This window comes from Poromitra crassiceps (assembly GCF_964638095.1).
Source record: "Poromitra crassiceps genome assembly, chromosome: 10".
Classification (NCBI taxonomy): Eukaryota; Metazoa; Chordata; class Actinopteri; order Beryciformes; family Melamphaidae; genus Poromitra; species Poromitra crassiceps.
In genome coordinates, this window is record NC_139631.1 from 50,858,999 (window position 1) to 50,874,460 (window position 15,462).

The following is a 15,462-nucleotide window of genomic DNA, read 5'->3' on the forward strand; positions in this document are numbered from 1 at the left end:
GACCAGATTTGTTTTGCGTTCTCTATGGAGCAGGCCTAATGTGTGTGTGTGTGTGTGTGTGTGTGTGTGTGTGTGTGTGTGTGTGTGTGTGTGTGTGTGTGTGTGTGTGTGCAGGAAATCCCTCGCAGCACTCTGGACTCGTTCATGCAGCCGTTCCAGAGCACTCTGTGGCTGTTAGTCGGTCTGTCGGTCCATGTGGTGGCAGTGATGCTTTACCTATTAGACCGGTTCAGGTAAACAACATAATGTAATGTAATGTCTTAAGAGTTAAAGGACAAGTTCACCCAAAAATGAAAATGCAGTCATTAACTACTCACCCCCATGCCGGTGGAAGGTCGGGTGAAGTGTTTTAGTCCACAAAACAGTCCTGTTTTCCAGGGAAACAGATTTACAGATTCTCTATGCTGTAACTCTTTTTATATAGTATAATAATTATACTATACATTACACAATACTATACATTATACTGTATTACTACTGTTGTAGCGACTATTGTTTAGGACCTAAACAACGTTCCAGAACCCTTTGGCTCAGCTGTGAGCGAGAAAGCTAATGTTATGCTTGCAAGTTTCAAAGTCAATAACATTGCGTACGGTTGACAAACAGTACTTTTTTTTTCTTTTTTTTTTATGAAGGGGGTTACAGGTACAAGCAAAGCAAAGTCATATTCTCTGAAGTATAAAAACAAAGCATAATCATTGGAATATTTATAACAAGAGAGAAAAAGAAAAGTTCTATCTCATAATACCTGAGAGTTGTTACGCTGATACACTACGTTACTGCATGCTGCATATCTCTCTTTGGGTCTGGGACACTTTCCCTCAGCCGGCTGGTTATGGGAGGGAACCGTTCACTTGGCCAGTGATTGGCCAGTTGTGGATTCAGTCTTCCCCAATCAGTAACGACTTTGCGATCAGACGACACAGGAGGCGCAGCACATTTTTCGAACCGCTCTCTCATCGGTGCTACGACCTGTCACTCATTTAATTTCAACCCGCCTTCAAAAACCAGCAGTGGCTGTGAAGTGGCACAGATAGGCTATGCGGAGCACAGTGATTCAACATAATATTTGAGTCTGGGGAGAGACTACCATTCTGTAGAGAGATGAAAAGTGACAATACACACACACACACACACACACACACACACACACACACACACACATATATATATATATATATATATATATATATATATATATATATATATATATATTTTTTTTTTTTTGTATAGAACTACAAATATTTAATAATAATTGTAGTTTTGTAGTCTATTTTCATTCATTTCACCATTAAACTAGATGTTCCATTTAGTGTTACTATGTTAATTCTGTTGGGTCTTATAGTTAGATTACTACTTTAATCTAAAAAAACAAAAAAACAAAACTTTATCACGCTTTTATTTTGAAGGCAAAATCACTCAACCGGAACTGAAATTGTATATATTTTTTTTTGCTCAATTCATGGAAGAACACACACGGAAGAACAAACAAAAACAACGAATGACCGTGTTTTCGTGTGAGACGTGAGGAGTGATGACTGACAGCCAGTTTGAGTGATAACTGAGGAATGTTGCAGGAGGAATGACAGCGTTTTCGTGTGAGGACTGAAGGCGTTTCAGAGCACACGCGATGCAATGTACTGTGATACACAAGAGCTGACAACGCTTAGTCTGAGGAATGATAGCCAATACTCTGAGGTAGGAGGATGCCCTAAAATGGTTGCCGTACTTTGCAGTGCATTTAAAGAAGGAGCATCATCATCATTAACTCATTCCCCGGCATCTCTAAATGTTTTTTTTTAATGCTTCCCCGCCATTGACGTCATCAGACAGCAATAAGTGTTTTCACCGTCATGTGATAGATGGCTCTCTTAGTCACCTTGTGAAATAGTACAGCACGTCTAAAGGTGTAAAGGATCGACCACGATTGTCTAATATATATACAATATACTATATATATATATATATATATATATACAACAAAACAGCATAACAAGACAAGGCACAGACAACAACATATTAAGACAGAAAGAGACAAAAAAGAAAAGAAAATAAGGTGTCTATGTAGGGGGGAAGGGGTAGGGAAGGGAAGTAGATCGGGTAAGGAGAGGGTATGGGGGGATGGGAGATGGGGAGGGATGAGGGGTAGGGAGGGAAAGGGGGATTACACTCAGCACAGAGCCTTGAGGCACGCCATTTACTGGGGCAGGGGTGGAACTGAAATCATTGATAGAAACAAACTGTTGCCGGTTGGAGAAGTAAGATTGGAATCAAGAAAGGGCAGTGCCAGTGAGGCCCAGCTGGTGAGATAAGCAGTTGAGAAGAATGGTGTGGAACTGATGTGGCCGGAGTCAGCAGCGATGAGGTCATTACTGATTTTGATAAGGGCAGTCTCTGTGCTGTGATTAATGCTGAAACCGGATTGAAGGGGTTCATAGAGCTCATGGTTGGACATGTGCTGGTGGAGTTGGGCGGCAACTGCTCTTTCCAGGAGGAAAGTAAGGTTGTAGATTGTGCAATTATTGTTGAGGTCATCCGGGTCCAGAGCTGGCTTATTGAGGATGGGAGTGACTGAGGCCATTTTTAAACTGGAGGGAACTGTGCCAGATTCAAGGGAGCAGTAGTTGTTTAATGGAGGAAAAACGGCATCCTACAGGGTGGTTTTGCTGGTTGGCAATGAGAGTGGAGTAGTAGTGTGTCTTAGTCCGGGAGAGAGTAGCTTTATAGGACCTCACATGGTCTTTATAGGCCTCAAGGTGGACAGTGAGGCCAGTTCTTTTAGAGAGCCGCTCTAGTCGATGGCCGGCGGCCTTCATGGTGCAAAGTTCAATGGAGAACCAGGGAGCGGAGCGGGTGAAGGAAACAGTCTGGGTTATGAGGGGGGCAAGTGAGTTGAGGCTGAGGGATAGGGCAGCATTGTAGTGGGCTACCAGGCCATCCACGGTGGTGTCAGGGGGATCAGAGGTCATATGGGCCTGTGTTGGACAGGACTGGTGCACTCACTGTCTTGATGTTCCTGAACATGATGGTACAGTGTATGTGCTGCCTGGGGAGCGGGAAAGGTACAGTGAGGAGGATAGCAAGTAGGGATGGGCGGGAGTACTCGGGTACTCGAGTACTCGTTCATAACGTCAGTACTCGAGTAATGTTTCCGCTGTTCGGGTACTCGCCCCACCCCTTTAAAAATGGTACGCACGCATCATCATGTGGATCCAGCTATACAGGCAGCATGGCTGTGTTTCAGACAGGCATAACTGCACGGCCGTCAAGTCAGCCAGAATGTAAAAGTATGTCATCTGTTTTAGGGCTTTCAAAATAAAACCCTTATTGTAACATTGGCATTAATATTAATTTTGAGTAATGCTTTACAGCCACAGTTTCACTCGTAATCTTAGCATCACGAGTATTTTGATACAAGGTTTGCTGCTTTGTTCATTGAAATACCTTTTTCTCATCCAAGGTGCATCAATAAGCTATTTACTTTTGTAAAGTAATATTATTTTGAAAGTTTTAACCGGACGTTTCTCAGCTCATCACGAAAATTGACTGGTGGAGATGCGCTCCAGTTAACGACATGAGACAGACGCACGCTTCTCCACAACGCATCCCCGATAAAACTAATTGAAAACGTGGCACTAGTTTACTGACTACACTGTCATCGTTGTCCCATAACGTTAGCCACAGGAAATGTGGAGAACGAATCACTTTATTGCTTCATGGCGATCACTATTTAGCTGCAGTTACGTTATGGTCCCTGGTCAGTTTTCACTTTTTGGCAGAACACCGGACCTTGGAATCCGTGGATTTACGTTACTGTAACAGTGATCATAAAGCAGAATGGATTATACCGGACATGTAGGCCTATTGGAAATTAGCCTTCTTCGCTTGTTTCACAAGTCTGCTCGGACGAAGCGCTAAATGCCATCCAACCACCGGAGATCTGAGGTAGGGACAACAGCTGCAGCTAACATCACCTAATGGTCCCCATCAGGGGCGGACTGGGATCATAATTCAGGCCGGGCATTAGATACCAAGCAGGCCAGGCCGATACGGGCCGACAAAAAATTTGGGCCGTTTGAAGCTCAATTTGGGCTGTTTGAAGCTCAATTTGGGCCGTTTGAAGCCCAATTTGGGCCCAATTTGGGTCGTTTAAAGGCAGATTTGGGCCGTTTGAAGCCCAATTTGGGCCGTCCAATTTTACAATGAGATGCACCCACTTTAACCCTGAATAAAGTAATAAAACCACTAGTAAACCAGTAGGCGGCGCCTGGCCTGCTGTTCAGTGAGTGGCCTGGCCTGGCGTGCAATTTTTTTTTTTTTTTTTTTTTTTGCAGGCCAGGCCACCGGGCATTTGCCCGACGTGCCCGATTATGCAGTCCACCCCTGGTCCCCATCCTCACAAGAAGTGCTACAGGTAGTGCTTTTTCCATGCACAAATGCAAACGTTATGTGTGAACAGCCCCATACACAGCAGATTACCCCTGCTCCGTCATTACCATAGTAATATATATTCGAAATTAACTGCTTAACACATTCACTGCCAGCCGTTTTTTCAATACTGTAAGTAGGTTCTGCCAAGGTTTTTTTTTGAGGATTCTGGCTCATCTTTCAAGAGCCGAGGATTCTTTTCTGCTAAGATTTTGTGAACACAAATGATCTCAAAAGAACTAATAGAATGTGTGCTTTATCTGTCTAAAAGAGTTAGTTTGTAGAGTTAGTAGTTATGTAGGCATTAGCAGTAGAATACAGCATGGTTTCAGCGTCTGAAAATTTATTCTGAGATAAATGGCTTTTTGTGAAATTCGATAGAACAGTCACTTTAACCATTTATTTTTGGCGTAAGACGTCAGACATCTAAACAATAGTTTTGAACAGTAATTTCCTCCATAGCAGCAGGAAACCCCCCTCTCCTACAAACTCCTCCCTCCATGGGTGTGTCTCTAGTGGCTTTGCAGCGTTTGTCACAAGCGAGGCTCTGCCTGTCTGTGCTGCCTGGCTGCTGGCGGCTGCTCTTTGGGCGAGTCTGCATGAGTCGTTTCGATTGTGAGCTCAGCTGCAATGAAGCTGCATGCGATTGTGGGCTTTCTGCGGGTGTTTCAAAGTGTGTTGCACGCATAATCTATTATGCAAATTTGCAATCCCCCACCGCCAGCTCCCAGCGCGATAATGCGCGAAAGCGAAAGCGTTTTCGCCAATCCATTTTACAGTATGAGAGAATGGTTTCCTCGCGCGTTCCCCTGCAGTTTTGGCTCTGCTTTTTCTAGTCTGGAGAGCACTGTCGCCACTTAGTGGGTCGGTGGAATGGGTTGTACACGTTCGGTGGCTCCAATTTTTTTATAGGAGACGTGGGGGGCGTTGATCCACGTCCCACCGTCAATTTTTTTTTTTTTTTTTATAAGACGAGATATCTCGTCATTGGCAGTCAACCGTTGGATTTTGTAAGACGAGATATCTCGTCAATGGCAGTGAACGTGTTAAAGGAGGACTTACCCCCTAGATATGTATCAGAACAGTGATTTGAAAATACCTATGAAAAAAAACAAGAAATGACATATCGCCGCTGTCGTTCCAGGACCTCGAATTTCCAAAACAGAAACTTTTCAGGAAGTAAAAAAAACCTGTTTGCTCTTAAACTACTGAACCAAATGTCGTCAAAGTTGGCACATGTCTTAATTATAGTTAGTTTCCCGCTGAATGTGTCATTACTTTATTAATATCTTACCTGGATAAGCTCAAATGATGTTGTTTATATTATCAGTCCGACTTGGAAGCGCTTTCTCATGGCCAGTCAAGCGGGAGGCAGCCGCATGCTCATGCACGAGCCCCCAAGCTCCAGGCCGCGGGGGCGCGCAGGAGCAACAGCATTGCCCCTCGCCTCTCATGGCCGAAGTGGGGGCTTTGGCATGGGGTGAGAAATAGTCTGACATAACGTAGCGTTAACGTTACTTTATTCTCGTCAGAAAACACTCCGATTTGCATGTTAAAACAAGTTTGCAGCCTAGGAATAACTGGAAAACATTTGATTGATATATTAACGTCAGAGGAAGCCAGGATTAGTCAAAACGATATGAGAAATACACAGCGCGTCTGCCGTGTGTCTTTTCCGGGTTTATTGTCCTGCGTGGGGGGGTACACACAGAGGTAGGGGGGGAATTTCGAGGTTTGACTGACAGATTGAGGGCGAATGGCGTTACGAGATTTACTCACAAGCTCGTTTTAATGCTTTTCCATTGGTTGCATTTGTTAAAAACCACACAGAGACGTGAAGGGTGACCAATGGCATTGATTCATGACAAAAAATAAAAAAGTGAAAAAAGGCACATTCGAGGTCCTGGAACGACAGCGACGATATGCTCTTGTCTATACTAAACTCTTTGGCTGTGTTCAAGTCAAGATTTTTTTTCGGAAATCGACGCCATTACAGTTTGCCCACCGCCTCAAAAATAATTTATTTGAGAGGGGCAATATCTTTATAAATATCAACAACTAGCCAACGCTGGTGGCATGTATGGAAACAGTGTTGCTCAAAATGGTTGAAAGTTATATCAATTTGGTAATTCAGTGGCGAACTAGAAATTTAATTATTTTTTTCCATGTATGTGTATGTGGGCGTCTGTATCTATCGATAAGAGCAAAGTGAGGCGAGGCTCGTTACCGCAGCACACCGCACAATAGGACAAACCCCCCGCTCTGGGGTAACACAATGCGAGATTTCTCCACGTCATTCCCTAGTCTAACTAGCGATAAACCGCGCAATGAAATCCGTTTTTAATTTGCGTTTTGGGGCTTTTCGTGATTCTTGTTAAAAGTTACAGCACCTCTGATTTTTCCTCTGAGGGCGCAGGCAGCGCAGGGCAGAGCTCTTCTCCTCCTCAGCCCATTCAGTCTGTCCAAACTCAATACCGATATAATCTCAGTAGGAGGGATGCAGGGAAATATATTATAGTAGCCAATGTGTTTAGAGAAGCTTTGTCACGTTGTCACGTCGTAGTATAGCGTTATATTTTACATGTGCGCTAAACTGCGATGAGATTTGTTTGCGGAAATGTCAGACTGTGCTCTCTCTGCTCTGAGCACAGAGAGCACAGATGCTGCTGCGTGCTCCCCCGCTTGGGGCTCGTGCATGAGGATGCAGTACGACTCTCTCCCGCCTGACTGGCCGCGAGAGAGTGCTTCCAACTCGGACTGATAATATAAACATCATCACTTGAGCTTATCCAGGTAAGATATTAATAAAGTAATGACACATTCAGCGGGAAACTAACTATAATTAAGACATGTGCCAACTTCGACGACGTTTGGTTCAGTATTTTAAGAGCAAACTTCCTGAAAAGTTGCTGTTTTGGAGATTTATAAAAGATTGGGAATGATTTTACAGCAACACAATGCCATGTCCTAACTTTTATGATTATAGTGGCGTTTATTGATAGTATTGTGTTACATAGGAGTTGGTAGGAAAATAACAGGCGATTGTAATAAATTAACAGGTCAAGTGACATCATGGGGATAGGCTTGGAGTTGTGAGGAGCCGAAAGGGTACAGGGGGGGTAGGGGAGTAACTATCTTGAAATCCCATAGTCTTTGGGGACAATGTGACGTCAGTTTGTACCAAATCTCCCATTCATTTGAGGGCAAAAAAAAAGCAGTGTTCCACCCTTAGAGGGCGCTTATGCCAGGTATGCTGCTGAAAAATGATACAAATGGTAAAATGGCAACAGTTTGGTGTTTTGGAGGTTCTCCTTTAACATAGCCAAACTTGGGTTAAGCGTGTGTTTCCACACAGACCCCCAAAGCCCCCCAACCCAATGCCCATCCCTAATAGCAAGGTGGTCAGATAGAGCTAGGTCAAGGTACTGCAGGTGGAAGGGAGTTGTACCAGTGGAGCAAACCAGGTCCAGCATGTGACCGTTGGCGTGGGTGGGACCATGAACATGCTGTATGAAGTTAAAGCAATCAAGCAGTGACAAGAATTCAGCAGCAAACGTGCAGGTGCTGGAGTCCACATTAATATTGAAATCACCAAGCAGAAGTGTGGATGGCAACAAAGGACAGACAGAGATGAGTAGCTCAGATGGCTCGGCCAAGAATGTGGTAGATGGTTTAGGGGGGTGGTATATGAGGACAACCTGGAGTTGTGAAGACCCAACCAGTGTGAGGGCAATATACTCAAATGAGGTGATATTGTGTACTGGGAGCTGCTTAACCAGGATGTCAGCTAAATGGATAACAGACAGCCCACCACCACAATATGAGGAATGGGGCTTCTGGATGTAAACATAACCTGGGGGTCTGGCTTGGTTTAGAGACGTTGGGCCCTATCTTCCCAAAAGCGCTGATTTAGCGTTTGCACTTGTTTAACTCTCTCTCGTAACGGACAAGCCCGTCTTTTATTTTCACACGAACACCACAATACATGCATGCGGCCACAACACACTCATGCTGACGGTGGCCGGTGAAAAGTGTCCTCTGCATTTAGCCCATCCAGGCATGTCCTTTCCTCCGAGAGCAAGGCCAGGAGCAGTGGTCGCTTTCTCGTACAGCGCCCGGGGACCAACTTCGGATGTTGTCGTCACTGGTCGGATGACGATGACGATCTGATCTTCTGCATGTTTTTAGTGGGGGGGTTATATACAGAGGAGCCCCCTGGGTTCCTCCGTATTGCGCTGTGCGCAATGCAAATTGGAGGCAGCACAAGCGCATGCCTGTTATAATTGTACTGGGCATAGGCGTGCCCCATGCCAAAGCAGGCATTTTAGCGCTAAAATGTGGGATATATGGCATTATGCTATCGTCAGCAGCACGCAATTACTTTGCGCTAAGAGCTTTGAAAATGACCTCTTACGCACAAATACCTGCTGCGCTGGGAGTGCAGCCGTAATCTCCGTGCGGCGCAGCACAGTGGAAAGTGGAATTCCTTTTGGATATGTCATTACGCACAGCCTTGCCACGCCAAGACATCAAATTATGCTGCTAAAATTGGGTATTAGCAGATAATTCAGTGAGGCAATCAACTATAACTCACTAAGAAACTTTTATCACATCGCAAAGAAGGGAAATTAATTGAGAAAACTTGTTTGACAATGGACATAGGCTATTTACCTTCATAAGTCGGAGGGTCGTTGGCACCACAGACGTAAGCTCTCTCTGTCCTCGCACGAGTGAGTACACTATATTACGCATGGAGAGAATTAGCTGCTTTATTTAGGCGGCTTTAGCTCAGGAGGTAGAGCGGGTCGGCCAATGACGCAAGGGTTGGCGGATCGATCCCCGCTCCCTCCCAGCTGCTGTCGTTGTGTCCTTGGGCAAGACACTTAACCCTCCTTGCTCCCGATGGTGTGTAGGTACCCTGCGTGGCAGCCTGCCGCCATCGGTGTATTAATGGGTGAATGTAGACTACCTACTGATTGTAAAGCGCTTTGGATAAAAGCGCTATATAAATGCAGGCCATTTACCATTAGGCCATTTACAGCATATTGAATGCCTGGCACAAACAGCCATTGCGAGACGGGAATCTGATTGGTTTTGATTGACGTAATGCCCAGCATTGCCTGGCCACGCCTGTGAATAATTCTGGTAGTTAAGACCGGCCAAATCCCGTTTGCGCAGCCATTTTGGGGCGCAGATGATTTGCGTCTGCGACTCGTGCCGTGAACATTTCCGCATCGCAGGCGAGAATTACATCCCCAACTGTTTTAACTTAGAAATCAGGGAGGTCACTTTCTACCAGACAATTATATCACTTTTAAACAGTTACATTTCTGTATAAATCATTACAATATGCTCCCGTGAGGTGGGGATGCTGCCAGCGCTGGGGTGCAAAACTCGGCATAACACCTGGCGGACGGCACAAGGCGGTTTGCTATCTTCCGTGCCTTAAGGCACGCGCAAACAGGTGCGCAAGCGCTATTAGGGGATAGCGCCTGTCGGAAGATAGGGCCCAGAAAGTCCTGCTGGTGTTGCCATGTCTCGGTTAGGCAAAGAAAATCCAGTTTATTGTCATTGATGGTTTCATGGATGAGTAATGCTTTGTTATTTAAGGATCGAGTATTCAGCAGCATGAAGGTGGCAGAGTTGTTTACAGAAGCACTGTCAACACAGGCCAGGGACCTCAGATTGGAAGTATGATGACGTAATCCATGTGCAACATTGTGCCCGCTGCACAATGTTGCGGGCACAATGTTGCACATGGATTACGTCATTATTATTATGTCATAGATGGAATGGCATGCTCCGAATCAGACGAATAAATAAACATTCGTCGGGACCCTCTGTGTCTACGTAACAGTCCAAGGTGTCTGATGGTCGAGGTAGAAAGGTGGAGTGGTGAGGTTGTTACACTTGAGAAGCTGCGGGGTGGAATACTTCAGCATTATGTAAGCCGGGAGGAAGGTTAGCAGGATACTAACATTAGCTGGTTAGTGCTAACCACTGAGAGACGGCGGTCCCAGCCAACAAGGGCTAACCGCACCGCGACAGCTGAGAGGCAATCCCAGTGGAAAGCAGCAGAGTCCAGATGGAGCAGTCAGGCTGTGCTCAGATGGGGCGAGGGAGGACGCAGAGTCCAAGCACTGAGATTCTGTTTTTGAGGGGTCTGGATGTTTTACCTATGTAGGCAAGTCCACAGGGACATTTGAGCATGTAAATAACGTTGTAGGTTTTGCGTGAAATTATTTGTTTGATGGCAAAAGTTTTCCCTGTGTGTGGATGGTAGAATGTGCTGGTCTTGCGCGTGAAATTACATTGTTGGCAATTGCCACATTTATAATTAGCCGGTTCTACTGGGGGTAGAAAAGTGGGTGGAGTAGGTGGACAGTCCACTCTCACAAGCATGTTACGGGGGTCGGGGGTCTTTTGAAGACGATCCGTGGAGGGTGGTCAAAAGGGCCTTTCAGGGAAGGATCCGTGGAGATGACGTGCAGGTGTTTTCTGATAATAGAAGACATTGTATTAGACAAGGGAGAGTTCACTAACTATGGCCAAGCCACAAATAACTGATAGTTTGTTTAGGGGGAGGAATGGGGATGAAGGGATGTGGGGAAGGGATGGGGGGAGGGGTTGATGGGATGAGGGGATGGGTTGAGGGATGAAGGGATGAGGGGATGAGGGATGAAGGGACGAGGGATAAGGGGGTGAGGGATGAGGGGAGGGGGTGATGGGATGAGGGGATGGGATGAGGGATGAAGGGATGAGGGATGAAGGGATGAGGGATGAAGGGATGAGGGGGTGAGGAATGAATGGATGACTTGGAGGAAGTATGAGTAGATGTCTCGAGGAACCAGGGAGTGAGACTCTGGATGGGGGAACTGCCTCGGCGATGGAATCTTCATGGTCTTGATGGCTCCATCTTATCCCTGGTGGTTCCTAGGCTGAGATAGAAGATTAAGGGGTTGGGTGGGAGGGATGAGTTGGTCTTGAGACGAGAGAAAGGATCTTGGTTTGGGGCGTATATATAGGTGGAGCGAATGATTGAATCCGGGCGGAGCAAGGGATTGCCTGATTGAATGATTGACTGAGTGGTTAGTTGTGTCATGGCCTTGTTCCCGAACTTTAGTTATAATGTTATTATAACTTCATTTCACTAACTATGGCCAAGCCACAAATAACTGATAGTTTGTTTAGGGGGAGGAATGGGGATGAAGGGATGGGGGGAAGGGATGGGGGGAGGGGTTGATGGGATGAGGGGATGGGTTGAGGGATGAAGGGATGAGGGGATGAGGGATGAAGGGACGAGGGATAAGGGGGTGAGGGATGAGGGAAGGGATGGGGGGAGGGGGTGATGGGATGAGGGGATGGGATGAGGGATGAAGGGATGAGGGATGAAGGGATGAGGGATGAAGGGATGAGGGATGAAGGGATGAGGGGGTGAGGAATGAATGGATGACTTGGAGGATATGAGTAGATGTCTCGAGGAACCAGGGAGTGAGACTCTGGATGGGGGAACTGCCTCGGCGAGGAACCAGGGAGTGAGACTCTGGATGGGGGAACTGCCTCGGCGATGGAATCTTCATGGTCTTGATGGCTCCATCTTATCCCCAAAAGAACTTAATTTGCTGAGATGAGCACGGGCGTTACGGACGTCACTGAGGTTGCTATGGATGTAGCTGTGGTAGGCTTGGGATGACCAACGGCGTGATCAGGGATACCTTGCCTGGAGGCTGAAGAGGCAGCTCCGATGCGGAAAGAGTGGCCAGAATATAATTCAGGTGATATTCCTGATTTTGAGAGGACTTGACGGAGATGGTGGTGGAACCAGGAGCTGGTTGCGATTCCCCCGGATTCTGTGATGAAGAGGGGGTCTTGGAGTGAAGCGTGGCGGTTTAGTCGGGTGTTGAGGTAGTTGTATAGCGGTTCATAAGGACTCAGGTAGGAAGTGAGGCGAAACAGGAAGATGAGATGTGATGTTCCGAGTTGGTCTGTTTTGCTGAACTTGAGGTTGTAGATGAGGGAGTCGGAGGTATGAACTGTGAGGTCAGAGAGGCTTGCGTGCCGAGTCGGATCGTAGGTGGAAGTGGTGGAGGTGAATTCCGAACATCGCAGGAAGCCGAAAAAAGCCAGCAGGAACATGGATTCGAGAGTGGCGTCGGTAAGAGGGGATGAGTAGCCTGAGCGGAGAGTGCTGATGCATCGAGTGAGGAGGTCTGAAGTGAGCGGTAGTGGCTCTGACTTTCTGACACCTTTGATCAGCATACTGATGTGGGAATGGGAGATGGATGGACATGGGGCGCCGGTGAGTAGTTTGACGAAGAAATTTATGCTACTGATGTAGACGTGGATGGTGGAAGTTCTGATATGGAGAGAAGAATGTGCGTAGGTGATGAAGTTCGAGATGGAGAAGACGTCCAGGGAGGGAAATGGCAAGTTGTGGCGTGTGTGGAAAGTCTTGAAGCAATTCCATCCTGTGAGGTAAGATGACAGTGTTCTGGGAGCGAAGCTGTTGAGGATGGCTTGTTGGGATGCTGAGGTAAGGTGCTGGAGCTGAGGGGTTAGTTGAAGATGGTGGCTGAAAACGGTGGAACTGGAGTGGGTTGGGAGTCGGAGTCTGGAGCCAAGAGTTTGAATTTCTGGAATGAAAAACGGGACAGAGAATCAGCGATTGAGTTTTGGTAACCGGGAATGTGGGCTGCGCGGATGATGAACTGGTGCTGTGCCGAGATCAAGGTGAGCTTGCGCATGAACTGCATGATGTCAAGTGAATGGGATCGTCCTTTATTTATGATGTCTACTACTGCCGTGTTGTCTGTGTGGATTAGGATAGCCTTTTTGGACCACTCGTGCCCCCAAAGGAGTGCTGCTATCAGGATGAGATATAGCTCGTGCAGAGCGGCGGAGGGAGAGAGTAGGCCAAACTCGATTGGCCAATTGGAAGCGAACCACCTCCCTCCGTAGTAGCCGCCGAAACCAATAGATGACGCTGCATCTGTAAAGAGCTGGATGTCTTCTGGTTGGGTGACATAGTCATCGTAGAAGAAAGAGACGCCATTCCAGGATGATAGGAAGTGCTGCCGAAGCCGTAGTTCCATTTTGCATTCATTGTCCAGGGTGATGTGGTTGTGTAGGTTTGGGGCAGCAGCAGCTATGGACAAGAGGTGAGAGAGGAAGGAACGTCCTTGGGGTATAATGCGGATGGCATAGTTGAGGTGCCCGAGCAGGGCGAGGAGCTGGCATTTGGTGCACGTGGCAGCGAGGAGGTAGTTTGATATGAACAGTGAGATGCGATGGATTTTCTCAATGGGCAGAGAAGCTTGGAATGAGATGGAGTTTAGTGTGATACCCAGGAATTCGATGGAAGTGGTGGGACCTTCTGTTTTCTCTTCTGAGAGAGGAACTCCCAGGTCGGAGAAAGAAGATTTTAGTGTTGTCAGGCCGTATGCTGGGGGTGAAGATGGTGGTGTGACGATGAGGAAATCGTCAAGTAGGTGCACGATGTATGGCAGTTTGTGGTTGTTGGTGAGGATCCAGCAGAGAGAGGGAATCAAAAATCTTGGGGCTACTTTTGCATCCAAAAGTGAGGCGGACAGCAAAGTAGTAGGCACCTTTCCAAAAAACGCCAAAGAAACGCCAAAAGTCTGGGTGTATTGGCAGGACTTTGAACGCACTGGTGATGTCTGCTTTAGCCAGCCAAGCACCTTGGCCTGCCAGACGGATGAGGGAAATGGCGTGATTGACGGTAGAGTATTGCATAGAGAAATCTGGACTGGGTATGAGACTGTTGATGGATGGGGTGGAAGAGCCGTGAGGAGATGAAAGGTCAATGATGAGTCTCTTTTTTCCGGAGTATTTTCTGGTGGCGATGCCGATTGGGCTGATCCGGTGGATGGGAAATGGAGGGGTGTTGAATGGGCCGATCATAAAACCTTCTTTGACTTCCTTGGTGAGTAATTTGTCGACTGTGTTGGGGTCTGTGAGGGCTGACTGAAGGTTATGGCAGGTGTGGGAGGAGTCTGGGATGACCTGCATGCCTGGGTGGAAACCACGAGTGAAACCGTGGATGAGGTAATGGACAAATTCTGGATCAGGGTGGTGTTGTAGGGCTATGGATAAGGCGTTAATATTGATGGGTGTGCTTAGATGTTGTAGTTGTCAGGCTGCGTGCTTGGTGGGGTTGTGAGGGCAAGTGGGCCTGGAGTGGGCACCGCCACAGAATGAGCAGGTGTGGAGAAAGCGGCAGCTGGACTGGGAGCACCCAACATCATTAAAATTATTGCAGACCATCCTGCCGCCTTGGTATAGGATGGGTCTGCCCCTTTTGTCAACTCCAGTGAGGTGGGAGCTAGGCTGGGAGTTTTCGGGTTTAGGAGTGATGGAAGGGGGTGGACCTGCAGAGAGTCGAGAGAAGACTGATGGGTTGGCAGTGGGGAATGGGCGTGTGGCAGGAGCTGAGGTGCGTGATGTGGGGGCAAAGGACCGTGGAAGTGGAGCAGTAATGGTGCATGCTGAGGCGGGGTGGGATGGTGCACCACAATGATCGCATGCCATGGCTGAGCGTGTGGAAAAAACCCTGCAATATAACTCTGGGTCCAGGGAGCCCCAGTAAGTGGCCAAATTAAATTGGCTAATGCGCCCTGCTGCCTGAGATGAAAAGAGGATATGGTAGGTGTAGAAACCGGTGCCGCCGAACCGCAGGGCCAAATCCAGGATGATGGACATATATTCGTCAAGTTCAGCCCTGCGGTCGGGGAAAACAGAGCAGATAATGTCACGGTACATGGAGAAGGCAAAGGCAAATTCTGTAGATGTGAGTTCTCTGGAGCGGGTGGGGTGTGGGTGTTTTAGCTGTATGATGCCCATGTTACATTGTAATTCCCTGGGTGCATGGTGAAGGGATGTGGAAGGTTGGAGTAATTCTGCAAGGTCAGTGTAATTACCAGCAATGATTTGCTGCCTGAGAGTGGATGAAACTGGAGATGGGCGTGGTGCTGAGGGTTGGACTGGAGGTTGGGCGGTGGAAAGGGTGAATGGGCT

At 47.2% G+C, this 15,462-nt stretch overlaps 1 protein-coding gene across 1 annotated transcript in view; it reads left to right on the top strand.

Annotated features, from left to right (window-relative positions):
- Positions 1-15,462, top strand: part of LOC310784501 (glutamate receptor ionotropic, NMDA 1-like) — a gene marked incomplete at both ends in the record, with an annotated part of 339,903 nt that overhangs the window by 214,418 nt on the left and 110,023 nt on the right. Inside the window, one exon of the mRNA XM_083645485.1 lies at positions 115-233. Coding sequence (XP_083501611.1) covers positions 115-233 — 119 coding nt within the window. The remainder of the gene's footprint in view (positions 1-114; positions 234-15,462) is intronic.